Source organism: Lonchura striata, chromosome 2 (genome assembly GCF_050655825.1).
Source record: "Lonchura striata isolate lonStrDom1 chromosome 2, ASM5065582v1, whole genome shotgun sequence".
Lineage (NCBI taxonomy): Eukaryota > Metazoa > Chordata > Aves > Passeriformes > Estrildidae > Lonchura > Lonchura striata.
In genome coordinates, this window is record NC_140704.1 from 106,215,001 (window position 1) to 106,241,776 (window position 26,776).

Consider the following 26,776-nt stretch of genomic DNA (forward strand, 5'->3'; position numbering starts at 1 on the left):
ATTAGCCTTTTTGCCACGAGGAACCGCCTCTGAATCAAAGGAGTGGTGCAAATAAATAAAAGAAAAAAAACTATAAATTGTTTGTTTAACATTACACACTTAATACACTGCGGGTCTGAAATCATAACAAAGCAGCTGTGAGGAAAATTAGCTCTAGGGTAGCAATTGCCAGAAAGAAAGAGAAACGATAAAGAGAAAGAAGGCAAATAAGAGGCTGACCTACCTGGAAGTCAGTGATTAACTCCTTCCCCAGGTTACCAATGGGAGAGTCTCGGGACATGGAGGTCATTGTGGATAGGAAACTGGAAGACTCTGTGAGATGGGGAAGAGGGGAGAGGTCCTCCATCTGCTCCTTAAGGCCTTCTCCAATGTGATCAATCTTTTCCAGGAAGGTCTGAAGCTCCTTCCGGAAAGCTTTCATCCTGGAGTTGACAGTGTCCAAAAGCTCTGGTTCATGCTTATCATCTCCCTTTTCTTCACCACCTCTGAAATCCTTCTCGGTGGATGGGCTGCTGGTTACGTGCACCTTCGCATCATAAATCAAGCTGTCTGTATCGGTGATAAGGCGCTCCACAGTCCTTTCAAGTCGCTCAGCCTCACGTTTGATGTTAATTAATGACTCAGTGTCCCCTTTCACTCTCATGAGCTCGGTGGAGCACAGGTCACTGACTTCTGATGGCTTCCCACTCCCAAAACCTGATGTCTTCTCATATACTTCTTCAGAGTCACTCTCGCCCCCAATGGGCCCCTCTCTCTTTGGCTGTGGTGGACGACCATCTTCGCTATCACTCTCTTTTTTCCCAGCATCGCTGTCGGCGTCACTGTCCCTGGGGCTGGAAGTACGCAGGCCCAGGTGAGAGGCAAGATCGTAACGCTGGACGTTGGACATAAGGACCCTGTTCTCATACTGGAGCTTCATCACTTTTCCACTCAGCTCATTGATTTGTGACCTGGCCGACTTCAGCTCCTCTTGCAAGGTTCCACCACCCTTGGATGCTGCGTCATCAAGCCAGCCTGGCTCCTGGCCCGGCTCGAACTTGAATTTGTTCAGCTCGTTCGTTAGCTGCTTGTTGTGATCCTCAATTTCAGAGATTGACCTCCTCAGCAGCTCTGCTTCCTCTTCCACAAACTGCAGGTGCCTGCGTAGCTCTGTGGCTGACTCCACAGAGTCTCCGTAGGGTGAGGTAGGAATGCTTGAAATGTGGTCCCTGCTGAGACACTCTTTTTCATACTGGCACCTCATATCCTCCATCTCAGCTTTAATCCCCCTGTTCTCCACCTCCAGTTCCACTATTTTTCTGCCCAGTATGTTGGCTTCCTCCTCCACCAGCTTCAAACGAAGCTTCAGCTCAGCCTCCCTGGTGCTGGGTGGGCCCCCTGCTTCCCCAGTAGGCAGGGGACTGTCCACATCTCCATAGATGGACTTGTACTTCTGGAGCTCCTGCTCCAGTTCGTCCTTCTCCCTCCCCAGTTTGGCCATCTTCTTTCGCATCAGCGCTGCCTCTTCTTTGGCAAACTGGAGCTGGCACTTCAAATCAGCACTGTCCTCCTGCCAAGAACAATCAACCCCCCAGCCCAAGATTACATTACAATAGAAGCACAACCAGTATCTTATTTTCCAAAATCTCCACCTCCCCATCCTCTGAGCCGCTTCTGTTAAGTATGCAAACAATTCACAGACAGAGCTGCACAAAACACACAGTTGACACATTTCATGGCTTGGTCTTAGTTAAATTGGCAAAGCAGCTTGACCAGAGTTAAAGAGGGAGAAAAAAAAGTGTGCCTGTGCAAAGGTTCAGTGATGCAAGAGGGCCAACACAACGTTTTTTCTCAAATGCTGAGCAAACCTTGTGGAAAATAATGACTCAAATGAAAAGGTTCCATGTTTTGGTGGCACCTTTTGTTCCATTTACTTCTTGTTCCATTTACCTTTAATGACACGCTTGTTCCTCATAAGCACCATGAAACAAAGACCACTCGGATGAATTTTCTCATTGTAATCTCAAATTTTGGGCTCCTTCAACTAGAAAGCACAACAAAGGTCTGCTAAACTGCATGGTTGCCTTGAAAAGTGAAGACTTTAATTACTGTGATCTCAAAATGCTGTGAAATAGATGAAATTCCTAACTTGCTTTCCAAATATGAAACACACTGTAGTCTCTACTGCTGTTATTATTAGGACAGAGCAGACTGTGATCTCTGTTTCTGGGATGAACAACTGTTCACAAGGGAGATCAGTGAAAACATGTGAAAAAGGGAAGAAAAATTCATTAAACCATGTTTACATCCAAATCCATCCCATGTGAAAACCTGCGTTTTTCAGGAAGTACCAGGGTATTGAATGACTATTTGGGATTTTTGGTGTGTGTTGGGCTATAAAAAGTACTGCCTCTCATCTCCAATGAAAACTCCAGTGTGTATTGTGCTGAAATAAGAGACAAGGTTAAGTAAATTCTAAGCCAATGAACAATTTCTTTGCATGAATCACTTTCATGAATTGTCATGGAGATACAGGCACTTGGCCTCAAAAGAGACACATTTATCAGCATTAGCAGTATAATGGAAGGCAAGCTTTGAAAGATGATCTCCTGAGACAGCAGATTTTATCATTGTTGGTAGGCCATGTGGACATATGTGCAATTATATATGGAAACTTCGTTTCGGTCTCTGGAGCACTGCTGTCTTTCACAAGCACCATTTTGTTTTAATTCCTAATAATGGAAACCAAATTCAGAGGAAAACATGACTGACTTTAATTGTTCACACAGATCAGGCTATGAAAAAAAATTACAAAATGAATTATGGCTCAGCAGTCAGAGGAAATTATTTAATTTCAATAGCACACATCCTAGGACACTGGTCTTCTATGTTACCTGGATTAATTTTGCCATAATCTATTTACATAAATACTAATTATGACTTAATTTCAGCTCTTAATAACTGAACAGGCACAAAAGTGATTTGTTGTATACTTCTGAATCCAGTTAGCTTTCTGATTGATACTGCCTGCTGCAGATTGTGACTTTAAAATGTTAAATAGAAAAAAGTTAACTTATATGTTAAAAATATGATAGAGGTAAAAATTAGTCAAACTTTCTGTTAATATGTGGTTTTAATTGACAACCAAGAGCCAAACACAACTGTAATCAGCTCATGGGTTAGCTGAAATTTTGGTCATCATGTTTCTGGCATCAGAAATATAAGTTTTAAATTAATTCAAGCAAAGTACTTATGACTGATTAGAAGCAGAGCCTCTAGAAGATGGACCTTCTATCCTCTCTATTGTCTCCTTGCATACACATTTCTCTTTTTCATATATATATTTATAAATTGCTTTTCTCTTTATAACTCAAAAGTGCAAATTAAGAATCAAATTAAAACCTGGCAAAATCCTATACAGCCTCTGCAGTCACTCTGCATTTTGGTTGCTCTGGCTGGATAAGGCTGTATGATTAAAGCATCATCTTTGTCCAGGGCTGTGCAACACATTACCTCTATTTTTCCTGTCATGGTGAATCAGTTTATCTCCAGAGCTCTAGGTTTTGCTTTTAGGGAAATACAAAGATCACAAGGAAAGTTACAGCCAGACCAGTTCTTCACATCAGAACCCACAGGTGGGATGATTGCTCCTGGTTATTTATTTATTTATTTATTTATTTATTTATTTATCTATCTATCTGTTAGTAGACGGTCTAACATTTTCTTTATTCTGTCTTTGTAATCCTGCATTCTTTACCCAACTTCTTGTCTGCCTTTGGCTTCAAGAGCCCAGCTGTCTGTGGCAGTATCTGGTGCCTTGCACCTCCCCTGCTGCAGGCAGCTGGAGCGATGCCCAAAGGAAGGGACAGCCTGCCCCATTCCTCTGCTCTGCCTGGGAACACCAGGGGCCCGCTGCCACTCTGGGGTCAGAGGGACTTCCAGACAGACACCCACTGCTCTTCAGACAGTACAAATAACAGCACTTGGGACAACAGACTCAGAGCTTTGGAGCTTTTGAAGAAAAGGGAAAGGCTTCGATGGGTTTAGGGTCAGGGGCCCAATGTTTCTGCTCAGCGTCACTGCACGACTCAGTGCATCTGTGGAGTTAGTGTGATATTTTTGCAGGACAAACCACTTTTAACTCCTTTAATGGTGTTACTTTATTGACAGGTTTTGTCTTAGCTATTTTTTTTTTAAAGGACCAAATTTTCAAGCTTTGTTTTTTTGCAAGAGCTGAAACATGCAAGATTTTTTCATTAAACAAACACAAGCCTCATACAAAACAACAGAGCTGACGGATGTTAATCTTGCCTACTAAATATGGATCCCATCTGGAAAGGTGAGAAAGGCTCTAGATCCTCCTCACTTCCCTGCCAGGGAACATCCCACTCCCCTGACAGTATTTTTTCTAGAGGAAAAAAATGGTCAGGAGAGATTTATCAGCCAGATCTAAGCATGCCAGAAGGATAGGACTCCAACCTTCATGCATTTGTCCCTCCGAAACTTTGTGTACAGAAATATCACTGATTTCTTGATCAGTTGAAACCAAGTAGAAACAGTGAGAGGGTGAGACACCCACACAGGCAAGCAGGCTTTTGACATATAAGGCAAACTAAAGAGAGGCCAAGTCACCAAAACTGAGATTAGTTCATTATTAGTTAAAATGTGAATGAAAAGACAGGAGAGGGAAAAGAAATAAAGAGGGAGAATAGCCTTTCCATGGTTTTGGAGAAACAAGAGGCTCAAACCCCAGGGGCTGAACATGAGCAATGGCTCATGACTGACTGTATTAAGCACCCAGTATGTGGATGCTTTCCTAAAATGTGTACAGAAGGCAAATCATATAGAAAGAAAAGAAGGAACAGCAGTGAAAAGATGTGACAGTCACGGCGTGGTCATGGACTTTGAGAGATCATTAAGGATAAATGGGAGTTAATGATTACCGATGGTGATAATTTGCATGCAATTGCACTGCGGCTCTGCATGGCACTTCAGAAAGATGATAATGGGTAAAAAAAGCAGAATGAAATAACCCAGATTCTTCCCTACAGAGTCTGCTGTCTAATTTAGACAAATGTAGAATGTGGAGATAAAGAAATGAAATGTATAGGAAATAAATTAACTTAATTATGCAATGTAAATGCATAATGCGTGAGAGATGTGATAAGAATGAAGAGCTGATCAAAAATTTCCCAATACAATATTTCTTTTCTGGCAAGAAGACACAAAGCTAGATAGAGGCCAACACCATCTCCTCTACCACCACCACCAGCTCAAGGGAACTGCCAGGCCAGAAGACTGGTAAGCGATTTGGGGTTGCGAGTCTGACGACAAGGCAGTACAACCAGCACCCAAGCAACTGGCTGAGTGCCAGCACTCCTACCTTGCGCTGGAGAACCACTTTTCTTTGTGTTTTGCCTGGTGCCTGGTATTTTCCAAGAAGCTCCGTTTTGCAATTCTGCTGAATAAAAACTTTTTTTCTTCAATACTGCTAGAGGTGGGAGAGTGCTACTACAAATTCTGCTTTTACACAACTTCAAGACAATAAACTTCATGGGCATTATTTACTCGGTGTGCCCTGTGGTGGGTGTGAAGTTCCAGCTAATTTTCATGACGAGCTCTCAGTAAGTAAAATCACCAGTCTTGCCACATGCTATACATATCTGTACGCATGTGGATGCACAGAATCTAAGTTTGAGGCCTTCTCAGTCACAAAATAATGGGTGCTCATTCTAGGTACTTAGGGTGTCTGTCCTTGAAGAGCAGCATTTTGAACCTTTTGGGCTTTGTCTGTACCAACCCTTTTGGGCCATGCCCAGGACCTGGCAGCTGTTTGACCAGGTCAGGCATTTGCTGTGATGTGCCCTATATTAACCAGCAAATATCTCTGAATGGATGCCTGGGTTTGGAGATTGCTATGGGTAATATCCTGGAGTTGAGAGAAAGCCAGGACATGCACATATAGGCTGGGCTATGCTAGTATTTAAGGTTATTTCTTGATCTTTTTAACCCTAAAGAATTGGTGAGGAAAACTGAATGGCCACCTTGCAGAGTGCTGATGCAATGGTTTTCATTTCCAACCCCAAGTCCTTTGCTTGCAAGAGTTATGATGTGTGTGTAGAGGGCAAAAGTTTTTCTCCCCATGTGGCTTCTGGGATCACTTCTCTTTGTTGTGAGTGGTGCTGAGCTCACACTTGGTTACTCAGTTAATTTTGTGAAGTCCTTTTTAAGGCTTTCCAAATCAAACTGTAGCTGCTCTTAATGCCCGGATTTGGGTGGAGGAAGCAAGCATGAGAATCCATTCTCTTTGCACAGCTCTGTATTTCCAGGAAAGAGGAAAGGAAGGACAGTGCTGCCCACAAACCCCTAAGGACACAGTTGTGCCTTCATGTAGCGTCATTTGTCATTTACATGTGTGTGGGCAGGTGTATCTATTTCATCCATATATTTTACATACTTGCAGAAAAACAAACTCTGACCTGACTGACAACTTAAATAACTCTCCATAGCAAGTCCCTCGTTTAAAGGTATGATTAAGCCATGCTTGTGTCATCTTGGTGAGGACGCTCAGTCTGCTGCGCCCTGGGAAAGCAGGCTGAAGTGCCCTGGCCACTGGCCAGTCCCCTAGTATGCCCACTCAGCTGCCTGCCCTACCCCCTCAAGTTCAACATATTGTAGTGATTTATTATGGTTTCTATTACAAATCAATGGATTTTAAGACTAGACAACCCATAGGTCTCGGCTGTGTACACTGAGCCTCTGCCAAGGGGGCGGCAGGGGAAGTGCATCCTTTCTCTAATGAAGGCACAATGTCTCTCCTGGCTCCTTTCCCAGCGAGGTGAAATAGTATCCTCATCTCCCTGGCTATAAACAGTAACTGTGCGGGTGCTGGGAAAAGCTTTAACTCCTACAGTCAGCACAAAAAGAAGAGGAAACCAGGCAGATTGCTTTCCTGAGAAGGACTGACCAACGAGATTCCAATAAAACCCATGTCCACAGAGAGACTGAGTGGGCAGCTTAGGCTCTCTGAGGTACCTCAGCTTTGGGGAGCACAAGTTCCTGCAACATCAGGGAGATCAAAGGAGACACGAGAGCTCGCAGGGTGTCACTGCAGTGTGTGAACTGCATTCCTGCCAAGACACTCATTAGCACAAAACCTTTGGCACAATGTATAAATTTAGTTAGTCCCTAAGCTGCGATCCAATTATTTTGGGAGGCAAGGTGATTTGCTCTTCTTGTAGCAAACCTGCAGCCTGAATCAATGGATACAAGCACAATGAGCCCGAGAAGCTGCGCAGTTTAGAGACTGCATTTTTGTCCTAAATTGCTTCTGCATTATCTCTGGGAGGTCTCAGTAGATTAAGGCCTAATTGCACTCAAGTTAATATACCTGATGTCCCTGTCAAAACCCATAAAAATAAATTTTGAGCCTGTATCATGTGATTTTGCTCAAAGTTGCATGTTCATGGAAACCATACCTGGGTAAATGTCTTTTTTTCTTTGTGGATTTCTCTGCTGCCTCTTCTCTTCAGGGAACTCTGGAACAGAAGCAACGCTGTGTTATTGATAAGCTAAATACAAACAATTAATTTAAGAGAGAGAAAGAAAGTAAGAATATTCTCCTAGCTGGAGATTTAATTTTTCATAATCCTTAGAAGAACAAGATGATCAGGTCCTTGTCAGTGAATCTTTTAATGCCCAAAATTTCCCACCAAAACAAGGAATAATAAAATCAGTTAAAAATTTTACAGAGGGAGGAACATTCCGCCCCCCCCCCCCCCCCCCCCCACCTTTTCTTATATGGACCACCACAATTTTTGGCTAAACTTTCTTTTTGCATGGGACAATGATTCATGTTTGATTAATCCAGGGCAGAAGTTCAAGAATCTTACTCACAGTCAATGTGAAACACATGGTGGAAACCTCAGAGGAAAGCAACCCCCCCAAAAAACAGGCAAGGACACATAAGTTTAAGCTATGTGACATAACATTATTTGTTAATCCGTGCTAGCAAATATACTGAGGAGCCCAGGTAAAGACTAGATGGTTCTCCAGGTATTTTTGAATTTATTTCATAAACCAGGTTTTATTGGTTTTGCAAATCTTTATATCCCTTTATAAGCAAATATTTTTAAGACATGGAAATTATGAGATCATCACTGCTTCACTGAGAAACCTCTCATTTCCCAAGTGGAAAAGCACAGTTTTCCTGAGAAGTGAGAGGCAGAACACTGTGAGGATGTTACCAACGTTTACTTGTGTGTCAAGACTGGATTCCAAACCAGTGTGAGCTGGGTCTATTTAGAAAAGGCATAAATTTGACACTTTTCAGGTTGAGGCATCAGAGGGGATCAAACGGTATCAGTGGAAAAAAAAGAAGCAGAAAGCTCGGAACTGCAGAATTTGAATTCAAAGTGGGCTGTGTTGCTCTGTCTGTGTCCAAAGCATGAAGGCCAATACTCCCCAGATCACCCCAATATTCTGACTTCTTTTATTTATTACTTCTGCTTATATTTGCTCTGTGGGGGACAATTTCCAGCTGAGGTAAAGCCTGGGCTGTTATGGGTTGCCCACAGGTGGCAACATGGGTTGCCCTCCTCCTCTGGTCCATGTGATGGAGCAGTGTCCCTGAACCAGCGCCTGCTCCCATGTCAGGTGGGCTAAATCCCAGTCTCTGGAACCCACACTAACCCAGCACTGCAAACCAGGAGCAAAGAGGAAGGGACAGGAGGGAGAGGCATCCTGTTAATTAGCTAAGTCCAGTCTCACGCCCAGCCATGAGCTGGCAGAAAACATGATGTGAGCTCGGGGACCAGCACATACACCACACACAGATCCCAGCCAAAAGCTTTTCCTGGCTTTGTAGTTTCTGCCTGTTCAGCTATGCAGCTACCGCATATTATAATTATTGCACACTAAGACAAATCTCTCCTTCTACTCTTTGTTATACACAGATAAGTAGTTAAAACCCATTCATACGCAGCACCATATGCCCAAGACATACTACAGTTTATTTTTGCTAATCTGCTCCCTGTGTTAATCCAGTGATTTCCTATAACTAATGAAGCTGAGTAAGAGAAATGTCTTTTTCTGGATCCTGAAACATTTCAATTAAAAAAGACTTTAAACACTAAAATCATCATATGTAAACCTTTTACACAAGCTTAGGCAGGATAAATAGTTACTATTTTCTCTCCTTTTTGTTTTTTGTTTTTTTTTTTTTTTTGTCTTTGTTTGTTTGTTTGTTTGTTTTGTTTTGTTTAATGTGGTGTTATTCTGGAAGCAGATATGTAGCTGAAAGCAATCACCAGTCAGCAGCATCACTCCCTGGCACACTAGAGGGATCATTCTGGTTGACGAGAGATGGGGCATAGCCCTGGTCCTCACATGTGACTTCTTTTCCATGTGACTTCAAGCAAGTACAACTTGAGTGAAAGGAGGTTGTCTAGATACTGCATTTAATTTGTAAGCCCTTACAGTCAGGGATGAGGCTATCAATTTCTGTTGAGGCCTCAATGCCCAGTTGTAGCAAATGCTAAAAATAAAAAGCCTTGTGCCAAATGCTAAAAACCTCTTGTTCATACCTGTAGGCAAAAGGTTACACTTAGATATATCCAGCTTGAGAAGCTAGGGGATATAAACACATGGACTATGGTGTGCAAGATAAAGTAATAAAGATTTTGCTGTGTAGTATGGGACAATACTTGGAAAACAAGGAGAAGGGAATTAAAATTAAGGTAGATGACATGGATCACAGCATGAGAAACAGGTAGGTAGCAATCTGGCTTTGGAAACTGTAAGCTCCACTCCTCACTGAAACAACGAATTTCACAGATCCAGACTAACAGGTTTGTAACATATTGCCCTAGATGAGGCCTCATTTTAAGCATTTTCACACTGTGCCGTTTGGATTTGCATAAGAAAAGCTTTGTAATCAGTGCTCAGGTGGGAGCTTTGTATTTCCATAAGGCAGAGACTCAACCTAAGGCTGAGTCTGTCCTCAGTGTAATGAAAAATTGGAACATTTACCTTTGGGGACCGCCAGTGGATTACAGGGAGAAACTTCCCTCACATGTATCAGTGGAGGACTTGAACACAAGCATGGCAACAAGGGACTGCCTGGCCATAACCCCCTAAGCCCTATATGAAAACAAGGCAGTATCTTCATTCCAGCACTGTGGGACCAGGCTGCACATGTGTATGAAACAGCAACCAATACAGCTGCTGTTTTAGCTGGACTAAGGGCAGAGGCTGCTGCTGCTAAAAGTAGGGGAATGTGCTACAAGCTTAAATTATTTAAAATGCAAAATGGTCCAATAAATGAGCATTTCTCTTTGATGTACAGGAGATTGGCATCAGAAGCTGATATGAATTAATGCTAGAAGGAAAATTTCTATACTACTTTCTATAGTCAAAAGACCAGCAGGGTTGGCTGTCTACCAAAAAGTCTTTCAATGATGGCTAAACAAGATTGTATTAGTCCTTTGGTTAACAGAGTCTCTTAAGAAAGTGGTTACTTGTGCAGACATTTCCTACCTCTACAGTTTCACTGCAATTTGTTGATGGATCTCTTGGCTGCCAAGGAGAGCTACTGTATGGAGGCCCAGTGTTTTAAAAGTTAAACTTCCCAAAAGATTATTTGGTGTAGGGATTACAGTATTAACAGTGGGAAGAGACAAAATTTTTTCTACTTCCCCTAGGAGCCTAGCAGGGAAGGGAAGAGGTAATTTGCATTTTCTGGTGAATTCCATTTTTAACAGGTCAAAGAAGAGTCCTGCAATTTGAGCAGTGAAAGTAAGCAGTGGGAGACTCCCCACGTGGGGACAGCAAGCAGGAATCAATGCACTGGAACTGGAGGTTGAGCAAAATATGGAAATAAAATTTGAGTTAAGAGCAAATGTACATATAAGCACGATAGACTCCAAATTTTTGTACTGAAGCAAGCACTGAGTAGGATGAGAATGGAGCTGCAAACAGCCATTGGTAGAGAAGGATTTGGAAAATGAGAGAACCAAGAGTCCCTAAGAGCTGCCATCCTGTCACTTTATTCACTGCTGCTGAGAGGAGCAAGTAATTTGGGTGGCAGTCTGGCATCTGCAGGCAAGCATGGTCTTGCAATCATATGTACATCAAACTGAACCTGTAAAATCCAGTAGTCACCCACTGAACTGACAATGTCTGCAACTCAAAAACAGAGAGGCTGGATTGGAAAGTCCAGCCCTGAAGGCAGTTTCTATTACTGTGATGTGTGAAGAATTATACACCAGCACTTAAGAGCTGTATAAATAATGTTCTGTGCCAATGATGACTTGCTACCGATTGCTTTGAAATGGATAATCACAACTTTCATTTGCATTCATTAGAAGATACTGCCTCTGAGACACCTGACAGTATTCTAAAAAATTATGCACAAGTGACCAAATCCACTTGCTCCAAATCCAGCAGCAGGTGAAGCAGACCACTTGCAGATTACTGATAACTGCAGGCTAACAGCTTCAGAGCTGCACATTGGCATTTCATAACAAGAGCTAAATTCTTGCTAGCTGTTGGGACCTTTCATGTTCAAGAATGAACAAACCATCCAGAGAGACATAATCTCTGCCCCACAGAATGTGACTCATCAAGAGATCTTGCCAACAGACCAACTTTTTCATAGCACTTACTCTCCAAGAAATGCCAGTGGTTTAAACTAAGGTAATTCTGAATGCCAGTGGTTTAAACTAAGGTAATTCTGCTTGGCATCTATGTGAATCAGAAGAAAACCAGATCCTCTTGTTAACAGATGGCCAGAGGATGGATTTATCCCTAGGAGATGTAAACCAGTGCTCATTAACTGCACCACTAATCAGGAATGCTTCACTGCATGTGTTTTCCAGGCACTGTGCAGGACTGCGTAAGAAGATTCTGTCCAGAAAGGAAAAAGGATGGGGATCTCCATGTTCCTTCTCCAGGAAACCTCATCCACACAAATGAAGCTCTGCTGGCCATTGCAGGCTGTTTCCCTCTTAACTTTTTGCAGCTTTGAACTTGCCAGACTCTGACACTGTGCATGATTCTCCTTCACCTCGCTGTTTTAGAGCCCTCCCTGTTTGTCCAGTCTTAAAGATAAATGAAAAAACCCATTGTGTAGAGGTCTGCTACTCTTAAATCAGTGAAGAATAAACTCTTCTAAGAAGAAAAAAACATGACCTGGACAATGACCAGGACCTGTTTCTTTAGAAAGGGCAGATTTCAGCTATCACACTGCACTGTCCTTTACTGTCACCTGCCCACTTGGGAAAAGGGAGCATTTCCCATTTCTGTAGCAATATCCCTTATTTAAGGTAGGACAGGATAGCCTTCCGTTCTTTCTTTAGGCCTTAACTGTCTCTAAGCCCCAAGAATTCAAATGAAGTTTTGCTTTGCTGCCATCCAATTCTTCCGTATTTCAACAGCTGCGCAGTGAAAGTACGGCTTTTTCAGTGTGAACTCTTGCAAGTATCTACAGGATGGTTAATGGAACTGGAAAGTACAATGAAATTCTAATTGCTTTTCAATTGCTGTAGGCCCTTGAAAAAGATATCTCACCAACCCCTGATAAGCTGGTCTTGACGCAAGTGATCTGTATCTCCATTCATTCCCAAGTACATTTCATTTACTAGAAACCTCTAAATACTGTGATATTCATCATTCACATGACCTAGCAAAGTAAGCTATGTCTGAAATATCATAAGCATTACAGTTCAGGATAAAAGGCATCCCTTGAGTAAAAGAGCAGCAAAGCACACTAGCTTTCAGCACCAGCTTAAATTTCCCTAACGCTGCATTACTCTATTGTGCTCAGCTTATGAATAGGAGCCTCTTTCTTTTGCCTCTCACTATGAACACACCGCACTGTCTGTCTCATGTGGCTTCCTGGTGCCCTTCACATGCAGGCTTGATATTAGCTGCCTTGGTGTTTACCAATAATGTGGTGTGACAGGTCTGGGAGCATGCTGGGGAGGGAAGCAGCAGGGTTGCACCTGCTGTCTGAAGCCCTGGAAGGTTAGACAGCAGCTCTTGGGAGGATGGGAAACAGCTGGGCTGGTTCTGTGTTCAGCTCACAATACACCATTTCACTTAATATTTGGTCAGTGGAGGCTGATATGGGGACCAGAAACCAATATAATCATTCTTATTAATAAAATAATTACTAAATAATTACAGAAATAATTGGTAAAAGATGTAGCCCAGTGATACAGTAATTGTTATCAATATAATAAAAGAAATCCTGCAACAGACAGCTGAGATCCTAACCACTAACATGTATCACTGTCTTACACAGTTCTTCTGCCCAAACATTTCCTAGTAACTTGTTAAATTCATTAAATATATTTTAAAAGTTCCTGTCTCTCCCATTTTGTTAAGATATAATTTTATGTACATTTTATTACAGTTTTATTACGTTTGTCACAATACATAAAGAAAATTATAACACACTGGGATTAGACCTTTCTTAGGAGGGGTCCTATTTCAGGTGAAGGAAACCAGAAAGAAGCCAGGCAGATGATTGCAGACAGTGCTGCTTTTTTCCCTCCTAATACACTAGTAGAGTGATACTGATGTGCCAGGAGCAAATGCATCCCTCTGAACCTCATCACCCTTTCACGTGCACAGCTGTTAAACGTGAGCTCTGCACACTGTTCCCGTTCCTTCACCCTGCATCACAGGCACGTGTGCTAACCCTCTGCCCGGGCACCACCTGAGCCTGAGGAGGAAACCACTGCCACCACATCCCTCACAGTCCTGCCAGGCAGGAGTGGCATCCATGCCAACCACAGCAGTGGCTGCTGCCAAGCCTATGCTGCTCCATCTCTCTAAACATCATGCCTGTAATGCCCACGGTAGCTATCATTAGGACCAGCAGCCCCCTCCTCCCCACTGGCACAGGAGGCAGAAGCAGCACCCCAAATTCCTCTACATCTGCTGAGCTGCAGTGACTGAGCACCAGTCTGCAAAAGGGAGCCAGGCCAACCTGCACCCCTTTGGGAAAGAATTTGTGGAAAAGTCAGGCTTAATCTGAGTGGTATGTGCTGTGCTGACACTGCCTGAGCCCTCCAATTACCTCGTTAGTGTAATCCCCTAGCAGACAGCCCGTGAAAAATGTGCTGGGCACTATGTACACACAGAAACAGACCTGTCCTGAAACAACTTGGCAACAGGAATGGTGCTCATCATCAGTCACAAAACCCCATGGAAAGACACACAGCTGGTGCTCACAGTCCAGGCAACACTTCAGCATGCCCAGAGGGAAACAGCATCTCTCACCGTGAGAGCAGGCACCCAGCCAGCCCCTTGGCCAGCAGTGGCAGGTTGGGCTCCCTTCTCCACCTCTCTGGACCAAACAGGCATTGTAAAACTCGCTGAGAAGATGAAACAACTTGTACAATCATTTTTAAACCTTCTTCTTCTCTCTTGTGATGACTCTTACTGCAGTGGCCTGAGCAAAACAGACCACTTCTAGAAAAAGCCAGCCCTGACCGACCTGCCCTGCCATCCACCATCCACTTCACACTGCTTGGCATCACCTGTCTCACCCAGTGCTAAATGTAAACTGCCTGAAAACAGAGGTTGACTGTCCTTCCCTCCTGTTCTCCAGAAAAAATGCTTCCCCAGAATGCTTTACTGAATGGGACTGCAGGCCAGGTAGTGCTTTGCATTCCCTAAGGAAGACAGTATGAGAACATTTATTGCTGGTCACTGCAGACCCTGTAGTACAGCTGACCTATTTCAAGCATAAATGTTGTTTGGTTTTGTTTGGGGTTTCTTTTTTTTTTTTTTTTTTCTGAAGAAGGGTAAGAAAGCTGTATCTACCTAGGGAATAGACACCTGCTGTCCAGTTGGGGAGGTAGAGTCTGTTAATTCTCTGCACCAAGACCTTTTAGAAAGTAATACTATGTAGCTGGCAGTCCCATTATCAGGACAGTCTTCCTGAGGATGGGAAGAACAAACTTCTTCTGAGAGAGTTTGAAAGTGATGGGACAAAGCAGACAGTGCTGATAAAGGAGAGTGCTGATAAAGGAGCTGAGCAAAGCTGCAAGCCCATACTAGGTCAACCATTTACAAAACTGTGAGAGGGAGAAAACACACAGCTCTGCACTCTCTATAGTGTTCAAGGTAAGGGCCTAAAGAGCAAATTTCACAGAATCTAGAAAAAAAGAAGAGTTTTGGAAGTCCTTTTGCAGAGAATGATATTCACACCTGCACAACATCTGTGCTGTCCACACTAATAGATCAACAGCCACAGGATCATTCTTTAAATTGGGGGTGAAAAGGAAAATTTTCCTTGAGCAGACAACTATGAGTACAAGCATCTTCAATCTCCCCTGGATTAGAGAACTTGCTGTTTCTATGAAGTATTAAATGAAATTCTAAAGAAGCAGAGAGGTGAAAGGCCAACTTCAATGATTCCCAGCAAACATATCCCAGACAGTCTTTGTAATCCTCCATTGCTCATCTGTTATTTCACAATTTTAGGGACATTGCAGTCTAAAAAGGGGGTTTATAAAAATAGAGTAAAAAGACAGCAAATTCACATTTGGATAGCTGCTACCTGTGGTGCACTTTCCTATATATCATTCAATGCATACAACAATTTACTGCCAGGTAATGGGTCACCCCCAAGACATTTATATTCAGCAAGCCAAAGGAGTCACAGTTCAACACCAAATAAAGACAGTTCTGCTACAATGAACAAGGCCATCAATTACAAGAATGAAATTCAAGCCAGAGTGTAGCACTTTTAATTAAGAAACAGTGAAACCAGGGCAGGCACAAGCTACAGGAAGGGGACAGAGCTCCTCCAAGCATGACAGTGCAATGTCCCCCCACTCTCCCAGCACATTCTGTGAAGGAAGAGTTGCCCTCATGGGAGAAAAGTGCTAGGCTGCTTATGTGCCAAACTGCAGCTGGAAGCGGACAGGAGTGAAAGAAATTGTTAGGAGAGCATATAATTGCAAAATTCATATTTCCTTAGTGAAACCAGTCTACAAAGATGTGTCAGCAGCAACCCTGTAAATATTAAATGAAAAATTCTACATGATTGATATAGCTTCACAAAAATGTGCTTAGAAAGGAGTATGACAAGCCCAAGTGGGAACATAGTGCTTCAAACATCAAAATTAAAATGTACAGAAAAATGATAAACATTCCACAAATGCCAACAGCAAAATAATCTGTTGTGAAGCACGATTCTGAGGAGACCTCAACTTGTGCAGGTATTTAGGTCACCCTTTACTATTTTGCCTGCTCCTGGGGCTGGATTGTGTTTGCTTGGGAATCTCTTCTGATTGCCTCTAGGGAGCTGGGGTGGCTCTGTAAGTATGCAGGGGCTGTGCTCTCTCATGCTACTGCTGCTTTGAAGCCTAAAAGGAACTGCCTCAAGCTCCTTGCTGGGATTCAGGGTCTCTGCCTCTGGATACAGGTGGGTGCTCTGACTCTGTGGACAAAAGCAAAAATTAAAGACAAATTGTGCATTACTCAGTGTTATGTGGGGAAGCGAGACCCAGGAGAGGGTCTCAAAGGTCTCAGACTTCTGAGAGATGGGTGAAAGCAGGGGTTGGGATAATGCTTCTTGGTTTGCTCTGTAGCTCCTGGGGAGGACAGACACCTTTTCCACGTCTAGACAGGGGAGCTGACTGCCCCAAGCCTCCTCATTGCACTGCCTCAGTGCTTCAAAGAGCTGGTTTCTGAGGAGGCAATGGTGCTCAGCACATGCCCAAAGGAGAAATTCACAGCTTCAACTCTGTTGTATTCATCCCTCTCCAAATGCATCCTATCTGTGGCCTAAGTCCTGTACTTTGTTTTGATATAGATTTGTTACAAATGACAACGTTTTATCTGTTTTATTTTCAGTGCGGAATAGAAGGAAAAAGAGGATGACCCATTTATATTCTCTTAAATCAGGAAAAAATTTAGTTTCCAGACTTATCTGAGAATTTATCCCACTGCTTTCCTCTCTGCCTTTCATGCTAGTATCAAAACAAGCACAAGAAGCCTGAAATAATAACATGGATGCGCTTAAAGAAAAACCCCAAACAACCAAACAAAACATTAATCATACCACATTGGATGCTCTTGTGTGGGGTGAGCTGCAGTCACACAGCCAGGGCTGGTTTCAGAAGCTGCTTCTGGATAAGAAGCCTTCTACCCTACAGAAACTGTAGGATCCACCAGAGCAGTGCAAGGTCACCACAGCCATGACCAGTCCCAAGACAAGGCAGTGAGCAGGAAGGAACCATGTCTGCACTGTCAGGCAGCTTGTACCATTCCTCTTCTTCTGAGGGAATGAATCAGTAACTCTAGTCACACTGCACATGGTACTTTTGTTATGAAATTATTATGATAACCAAGACTGACAGCTAATGGGTCCAACCCCAAGTATAGAATAAAATATGAAAAATGTGAGCAGTGCTGTTGACTTCACCAGTCCCTGCAAAATGATGCCAGTCAGTGTGTCCTTGGTTGTAACCACACACCAAAACACGGGAAGATCTTATGGATCCCTTTGCAGAGCTTGCTGTTGTTGCTGCCTAGTAAAGGAAGTTTCTGAAGATGATTTGCAAATCAGCTCATGAAAAGTCATTTTTAGACTGTAACTCCAAAGACCTTCTAATCTCTGTGCACTTCTCATGCTCAAGCACATCAGAGCAGGAACATCCTGATGTGCTTTTTATTTGATTTGCCTACTCCTAAGAACCGCTTCATATGTGGAAAGCTTTGCAAAGCATTCAAGTAGAGCAAAGCAGCTCCTGCTGGGGACTGCAGGCTGGGAAGATAATCAGGGGAAATACCCTTTTATTGTACTTCTTAACCAAAACGTAAAATAGCACTTTGATTTTCTTACTATAAATCAGCAGATGAAGTACAGAGATTTTACCATATACAAATTGCTAAAAGCAGATACCAGAGTGGAATTTAATTCTGTGCCAAAATCATAGCCATATCCATTTCTTCAATGCCTTTAAAAATAAAGTTTCACATTTTCATTAACTTCAGTAAGGCTTGGACTAAGGCCTCACTCAGCATTAGGCTCTCATTGTCTCCACTGAAACAGGAGTTGGTAGGAGACCGGGCATCGTTCAGGGGTTGCTGCAGAGAGGTATCTAATTAGGAACAACTAATCCACAATTATTGTTGTTCCGCTGTGATTAAAAGTAAGGCAGCAGGGATGCCTGATGAAAGGAGGTGATCAGGTCACATCCTGAAGCCCTACCAAGGTCTGACAGGCGAGGATACAAATCTAGGATTATTCTACAAAGCCTGAAGAAAAAGCAAGTGCAGATTTGGTAAGGAACTTGATAAATCTTCACCTTTTTTCTCTGACTAGCAAAGCAAAGCAAAAAGGGAAAAGAAAAAGGAAAACTTCAAACCATGAGCTAAATATTCTTTCTCTACCACTGGTCAATGCAAGAATTCACAAAAAGCTTTTACTTTCCCAGGAATAACAAAATGGAAATGCCTCGGCTAGATCAGTGGAAGAGCTTTTGAACTGAAACACGGCACCTAATAGCAGAATAGGCTTTATACCAGCCTGGCTGCAGAAGAATAATGACTATGAATAATATGTATGCATTAGAGTGAATAATGACAGCCCTGAAGAAGGACTGGCAGAGACCAACAATTTTTTTTAGATCATTATTTCTCAGATGACAGAAACTATTACCATGAGGAAATTATTGCACTTTTCATTTTTCTAATTAAAACATGAAAAGTGTTCCTCTCTACCACTTAATTCATTGCTGGCTCTTTCTTTCTGCCTCTCAGGCCACCTGGAAAAAGCATCTCCTCACAGGTAAGCTTTTTTTTAGCTGAGGGCCCAACCACAAAGGGTATTGCCATGTCAGTGCTTAAAGTGAGGGCAAAAATAGCTATGTTAAAGATTTCCACAGCAAAACAAGCGCATAATTTGAATTCTTGGTGGTTCTAAAGCAGGCATGTTAAGGTCGCTACCTGGGTACATGCTCTGCCTACTGACCAAGAAGCGGAATAAAACTCCTTGTGGACTGATCTTCCCATGTGCTTGCTCATTAACAGGGCAAATTTTACATTACTATAGGTTTTATGGAGGATTTTGATAAAATGTTCATTTCTAGTCTGTTCTTAGAAGTCTCAGTGGGGTGATTTTTTGCTTGTTTCAGAAACCTGAAATCCCTGGATTCTCTTGTAAGCTCCTTCCTAAGATCCTGCTAGTCTTGACACCTAAAAGATTGGGAGGGACAGACAAAATAAAACCATAGGCAATAAGCAGCTGGTCTCAACCAAGGCATCACTTCCACCACTTACTTTTCCTTCTTTGGCTGCCCCACCTTGTGAAGCTCCTGAAGGGAGCTCTGAGATGAACAGAAATGGAGAAGCACCCACTTTTTCTCCCCATAAATCTCTAAAGTGTGGCAAAGCCCAGGTGTCTCTCTCATCATTCTCCCCCATCTTTGGCAGTGTTTTCCCTCTAAATGCAAAGCAGGGAGTTGAGTACTCTTGTCCTGAGAAGGACATTGGGCTCTGCTTATTGAGATCAGCAAGTGAGGAATGAAAGCCCTCAGAGATCCACAGCAGCTCTTCAATAAAGAGCCCAAAACCAGAAAAAGATAAAAAAAAAATAAAAAAAAAAGAAAAATTAGAAGAAGATAGGAAAAATGCCATGAAAAAATACTGACTGTTCAACACTTGTGTGTCTTCAAATTCAGCAAAGGGATGTGAAGTTAAAAAAAAAAACAAACAAACGTATCTCAGACAGGCACACAGCACTTTTCCTCCCCCATACACAAATATGTCCCCATGCTACTTGGCTCACCTGTCAATGCAGGAAAAGCTCTTCCTGGCCACGCAAATGAATGACACCCAATTTCCTAATCTGGCTTTGTTATTTTCTCCTTATTTTGCATATAACTAGAGTATGAATTTATAAAATGTTTTAATTTACATAGGAAAACTGGAGAAAGCAGTTTGTGCCCCAGAAGGAGACAAAGAAATTTGAAGTAAATGTAGATCTAGAATTATGCAAAATAAAACTCTAATTGACATAATTATTGTTAATTACTTGGAACTGAAACTCAATTGGATGAATCCTCTTCAGATTTTGCCTATCAATTTCCCTAACTGTCAACATAAAAATGGCAGGTTGTAGCCAAATAGTCTAGCCTTATAAGAAAATAGAATAGAAATGAAAGAAACAGAATGAAGGTTTGTTGCAGCCTTAAATTCTAAGAGGAACAAATTATCACTTTTATTAGAAGGCATGTGCTTATCTGAAATCTCCTCCCCACTTTTAATAAAACTACTTACACTTTAGATAGCAAATTATTGATTCTGACTGGTGCTTAAAGAAAATACTTAAAATACTTCAGGTTTTTAACCTCACTTGTTGCCACTGGGCTCTCTACAGCCCAGTGTACACTCTATCACTTGTTGCTATGATTGCAGCAGTGCCTTGCAGACTCTGCAAGATGAAAAAAAGTTGTCTCTACATTCCTTCCAAATGGTTTAGCAGTGATTCTCCTTAAAAATAAAACTTTTTGAACACCATTCAGCAACGCTGAGACATAAAAAGTGTTCTAGCCACAAATGCGAGAAAAATAATACCAAAATAAAACTAAAAAACCTGATCCACGCACAACCGAAATTCAATACCCATTTCAATTTCTGCAGAGCAAAGTGAATCTACAGCATTCACTACAGCTATTCATGCTCCAAAGCTGTGCTGCACGTATTGATGTGAGCGGCTCATTATTCGTCATGCAAGGCATCCCACCGACCTCACTTCTGTAGGAATTGCAGAATCACCCCTATTATGGGCAGGCCCAGTATTTATGCACACTTTTCTGATTTCACACAGCTCCTCTGAATGACATGCTCTCCTCTGGTCCTGCCTTTCTTCTCTTTAGGCGCTTCTTTCTTTCCTCTGCCCTCTAACTTCTGTGTGGCTTTTCATAGTGAGTGTGAATTTAAGCAGCGAGCCTCCCCACAAGCTCACACGTAGGACTGTTCAGCTCTCACAAGCAGCTCTGGACGTATTAATTATGACCCCAGGATGAAATATTCAATAAACCTGTGAGGCCAGCCAATGCTAAGGAGCTGAGCCCAGGGTAAGAGCTGAGGGAGTGGAAGACTTTTGAAAAAACTTTGCAATTACTGTCTTCAAATAGTCTGCAGAACATACTCCAGGCTACCAACTGATTGTAGTTATACTAAATATTTTAAAAAGCAGCTTTGACAAGATGTCTTCTGAACCAACTGCTCTTCTTCCTAATTTTTTTTCTGGAAACAGGATTCTCCATAGATGCCAGGGGGCTCTGATTTCCTTAAGAATAATAAGGCTTTAATACCAGAAGATTGGAGATTAGAAGCAATGCCAGGTGTCCCTGCACGCTGTGTGCAGGGACAATGCTGCATGTCCCCTGTGCTGCTGTTGCATTAACACATTCCCAGCACAGAACAGCACTTCTGGATATATTTCACAGCAAGAAACTACATGGGGCCTAATGTGGGAATAATCTCCAAAAGCAGTATTTTCCTTTTGGCTGAATTTTAACAAAGAATGCAGATGTATATAGGCTTTTATAGTCTGAATGTTTCTGTTCAAATCTTTTGATTCAAAAGCCTTTTTTTCTCAAACACTGATCATGAAAGCAGAACCTAAAACCCAACCAGTCCTTTTCTGAATCAATATTCTGGGTACAACAGTGCAATAATGTCACCTAAGGGGTTACAGTTTTTAAGAGCATCTCTAGGCTTTATATAGCTACTTGGTTATTTCAGTCTTTTTAAAATGAAAAAAAAAAAAAAACAACAAAAAATGCAGTTTTGAGGTGTTTCTTAGGATACTGGCTTGGTAGTATAAAGTTAGATGGCTATTTCCGCTTTAGAGACAGGTTGGTATTTCCAGCTTTTCTGGCAATTTTTAATACTGTTTTATTTCCTTATGCTCTTTCTGTTGATTTCCTGTCAGTATTTCACATCAGAGAGATTAATTGAAATTTTAGACTCCATTGAAGCCTCTTTGTCCTCTTCCACATGACACATTAGCTGAATATTAACAAACAAAAAAGGGCAACTAGCAACAAAGTAGCCCTAGAGCCCACAGTGCTGATGTAAATGTCTTCAAATCATGAGCTTTAAACCTCATTATGCTTGCATGTTTGTGCAAATGTGCTTAGGTCTTTGTGCTAAATGAAGCTGCTAAATGAAGAAAAGTGATATTGATTTTTCTCTCTTTTCCCACAATTGGATATTTATGATGAAAACAACCCCTAAAATACATAGACTTTCTTGAAGAGCCTTGAAGAGGTGGCACAGTCAGCAGAATCCTGAAGTTCAGCTACAAAGGTCAGGAAGACACATAGAAAAAGGAAGAAATATGTCCTGGGAGTAGAACCACTTTGGAGAAGAACAAGCAGTTTATTCTACAAGAGAGGTCACAAGTTTGATTTCTTTGCAGCGCCCCAAAGCAGCAGATGCAAAAATGGATGTGGTAAACAAGAATGTTGAGCTTTTGTTTAACACCAATTTCTGTAAGGCCTAACTTCTAGAGTGCAGTTTGCTCATGTATGTGCCTCACAGAATTTTTGCAAGGATTAAATCTTTGCAAGGATTAATCTTTAAATCTGTGTTTTGAAAAGATCTGCATATCATATATAGAATAACAGCTAGAGTTAAGGTCACTTGATAACTCGCCAAGCAATAGGAATTAAAAGATAAACTGTTGTGTAATTATCTTATGCTGCATTTAGAAAAATTCTCTCTTATTATCCTGGGATAAAACCTGCATATAATTTGTTACGAATTGAAAAACACGCAAGTATTGAAAATAAATATATTTTAGACAGTTCCACAGTTCCACAAACAACAGTCACAACTTATTCTTTGATTCCATTTCATGTTCCACCACACTGCAAACAAGTATGTAATTTCATGTTCTTCACACAGATAGTGGTTGACCCCTGGAACAAACTCCCCAGGGAAGTGCTCACAGCACCAAGCCTGTCTGAAATTAAGCATCTGGATGACACTTTTAGTAATAATATTTAGATGTAGGTGGTCCTGTGAGGAACTGGGAGCAGGATCTGGTGATCCTTATGGATCCCTGAAAAACTCAAGATATTCTATGACTCTAACAATTGATGAGGCTAACCAACTGCTGTTGATCTAGTCCATAACTAAATTCACTCTTCCATGTCCTACCAGTTCTTCCAAGCCACTTCTGGAAAAGTGAGAGAGTGTGTAAGTCAATCACATCATTTGGTAGGGAAATGCACAGTCCTGTCTGTGTGCAATCTCCACATCACAAGAATAGCAAAACACTCTCCCATCTTATCTGCAGACCAAAGTCTGACATTAGTCTCATGCAGGCCTGGGCCCTCAAATCTCCCACTGGATTCCCAGAGGTTTTCTGCCTGAGAGGTGATTGATTAATCCCCATCCATCTAACAGAAGGTCACCAGCTCACTCCATGCTCTCCTGAATACTGTGCAATCACAGGATTCAATTTAAAGTTTCTAAGGACAAGCAATTGGCTCCTCAGACACTGATCTACAAAACAGTAGGGTGTTCAGCTACAGAATAAAGGAGAAGCTAGAGAGGGCATTTTAGGAACCTATTGCTAATGAGTGAACCATCTGTCTGTCTTCTTTGTGAAAATTGGCTATTTATTCTGACATTTTCTTTTCCCCCAAACAGTTTTTCTGCTGATGACCTTATTATTTTAAAGTAATGTAATCTAATTTTAATGCTAGTACTTGTCAGAATTATTTTAAAAAGCAATAATGATAACTGTAGCTACATTAGTGAACAGAAAAATAAAAATGTATGATGCCTCTGAGAGAAAAGGTGCAAGTCTCACCACAAACAAGCCTCACTGGTGATAATTATACTCATTATTCAGAAAGAAAACCATGGCCAGCTGTGACATGAGTAACCAAAATGGAATTTTTTGTATGGGATCATTCTTCCATCACAAATGAAAAAATATGCTGAATACAAAAACCAAAAAACAAACAAACAACAACAACAAAAAAACCCACCCCAAAAACCCAAACAAACAAACAAAAAAAACCTCACTGCTGGCAAAAGCTTACATAAATACATAAACTAAGATGGACTCTCCCTGGTCTGCCTTACCCAATTTATGTCTCTCAAAGGAATGTGTCCATTTCAGGACTGTAGACTGTCCTTGAATGCCTCTAAATGTGAACACCATTTTAGCAGGAATGTAAGAAGAGGATACAGAGACTACTCAAGTTGTCCATCCATCTTCTGGTATCACATCTCTGCTGCAGACACCTCCAGCTGTTTCACAGAAATGGGCAAAAAGCCTGATGGTAAGTTAATAGGGATAGTCTTCCGAGCCAGGAAGTCTCCTCCTTATTCTTGCCAGCTATAGATTTATTTCAGACCTCAATTATGGAATTCTGTGGCCCTTTCAGGACTTTCCTTCACAGTAGGTTTTTGGGGTCCTTTGGCCTGTTTCAAAGCAGTGCCATTACAATCCTAAATCTGAGCAGCCTGGCATTGTCTAGGCACTTTTAGTAAACAAGAGTATTCCAAAATGTAAAACATCCAGAGTATACCATATTTTAAAATGACATCTGAGCTCGTGTCAGTGGTCATTCTCCCTTTTATCTCTTGCTTCAAATCAGCAAGTATGGGCCAATTGAGACGTCAAAAATGAAGTCACAGGGAAGGCAGTTTCTTTGGACGGGCAGGTAGAACTTGATAGTATCTCTCCAACCACTTTTGATATTCATTTTAATCTCAGCTGACCCTGTATTTATTAGTGTGTGGTTTTATGCCTGGTGAAGAACACTGCATTTGGACTCACATTTTTACTTTTGGTGAGACAAGCATTTACCCCAAATGAACACTTTGCTAAGGAGCTTTGTCAGCAGCAGCATTTTCTGATATTTAAATTGAAGTTTGGCAGACTTAGGGAGTGAAAGGAGAGATTTATTGAGAAAGGACTGATACATCCTGCTGCCATGAAGGTCTTGCAAGAACACACAACTCATAATTACATGTGACCCCTCTTTCTTCAGCCTGATGCCATTCCCATCAGCCTTTGAGATGCCTCTGACATACAACAAAAAGAGGGAGAATAAGCCCTGAGCTAGTACTAACCTAGCATCTTTGGGGTGCACACCAGCTGCCAGAGATCAGCAGCAGAATAACAGAATAATTGCAGAATGTACAAATCAAGGTGGTACAAGAGCTGTATCTTTTTAAATGATTTTTCTTTAATGAGTGCCATCCTAAGAAGAAGCTGGTCATGTCCGCCTTCTACAATGTGCCAAAGCTCTGCATAAAGGTAACTGTAAGCAAAGTCTTCCTTAAATCAATCAAGAGTAGACACACAACAAAGGAACTCTAAAGGGCAATCAAACTGGAACAAACTTCCCTTCTGATGGTAAAGATTGAGTGATTCTTGCTTATCTGGTGGTTTATCTAAATCACCTTGAGTATGTCCAGTGGTCTCTAAAGGCACTATGGACAAACAGCTCCAAGCAAAGCTGCTTCACTAAAAGGGGACTTCAAAAATCATGTCGTTAGCATTCATTCATCTCTTCCTCATTACTCCAAGACAATATTAACTCTGAAGAGATCTGGAAAATTGTACCTCCTACACAGACATTTTTTTCCTCCTTATTGTCTTTCCAAGTCCTGAAAATGCAGCTGAAGGCATGAATAGCTGCAACACTGAAAGCTACGAATGTGCTGCTTATACAGTAGTGATGCTGGAATAACCAGAGCATGGTGCTACACTTTTTTCAAGAGGAAGAGTTTCAAGAGTGAACTAGTAAAGCAGATTTTCCTGCTCTTCTAAGAAAAGTGACTGCTCCAGGGCCAAGCGTTCATCAAACAACAGGACATATATTTCTGGTTTTACAATCTAGAAGATGCTAAAGGCCTAAAACTTCCACAGTAACTCAGAGTATGTCTCAATATCTCTATTCTGAGTTTTTCCTTCTAGGAACATTAAAAACATGATAATTTCATTTATTTTTATTTGCATTAAGTGGTGAACCCAAGTATAATTGATAGCATTGTGACATGGGGAGGAAGACTTAAGAGAGCCTACTGGCATCCACTGCCAGATTGCTCATTTATTTGGTCTGAGAGTGACTGATCTGTAATTAAAAAAATACACCTCAAAAAATGAAAAAAAACTAAAGAACAAAAAATAAGATTACAAGGTTGTCTGACTAAAGACTTTATCAAAACAAGCATAGAGACCTGGAGAGGATCAGAGGAATGACAAGAGATGGAGGAACCGAGTGACCAAATCAGTGAAATCAGAGCATGACAAAGGATCTTATTATACTGTTCTCCCTAGAATGAAACCCATGAAAAGCTGAAGGGAAGAAACTTTCTTCTTGGACTTCCATGCAAAATACGAGGATTGCTGCCTAAAGGGACATAGGGCTATCCAGTTGGCAATTTGTGACTCTAGGAAATGCTATATTTCAGATCTGGGTAAGGTGGGCAGAAAAATAAAATTAGGGAGAGAGATGGTGCAACTAGACAGTCCTTACACTTATTTTCTTTTTTTAATTGGCATTGTTTATATATGTCCATGCATGTGCCCACAAAGTCATAAAGTACATAAAGGCTGCATGTCCTATATACCATACATCTGCATATTTTATTTATTAGGCTGAATAAAACAGCACAGATGCTTTTACTTATTGATTACAGTCTTTACTAGCTGTGTTCAATTTCCCTTCAGCGTCTCTTTTTGACATTAATGGACTGTAATCAGGCTCACCTATTCCATGCTTACATTGAGCAA

The 26,776-nt window shown here is 41.6% G+C and overlaps 1 protein-coding gene across 12 annotated transcripts in view; it reads right to left on the bottom strand.

Moving 5' to 3' along the window:
* MTCL1 (microtubule crosslinking factor 1) overlaps positions 1-26,776 on the bottom strand; it is a 101,719-nt gene that overhangs the window by 40,284 nt on the left and 34,659 nt on the right. For 7 of the 12 annotated variants that reach the window (XM_077784295.2, XM_031504011.3, XM_031504008.3 and 4 more), the window contains exons 4-6: positions 7,458-7,517; positions 5,363-5,440; positions 224-1,549 (exon numbers count right to left, since the gene is read on the bottom strand). In XM_077784295.2, coding sequence (XP_077640421.2) covers positions 224-1,549; positions 5,363-5,440; positions 7,458-7,517 — 1,464 coding nt within the window. The remainder of the gene's footprint in view (positions 1-223; positions 1,550-5,362; positions 5,441-7,457; positions 7,518-26,776) is intronic. The other 5 variants (XM_085573743.1, XM_077784300.2, XM_085573746.1 and 2 more) reach the window with 2 other exon arrangements.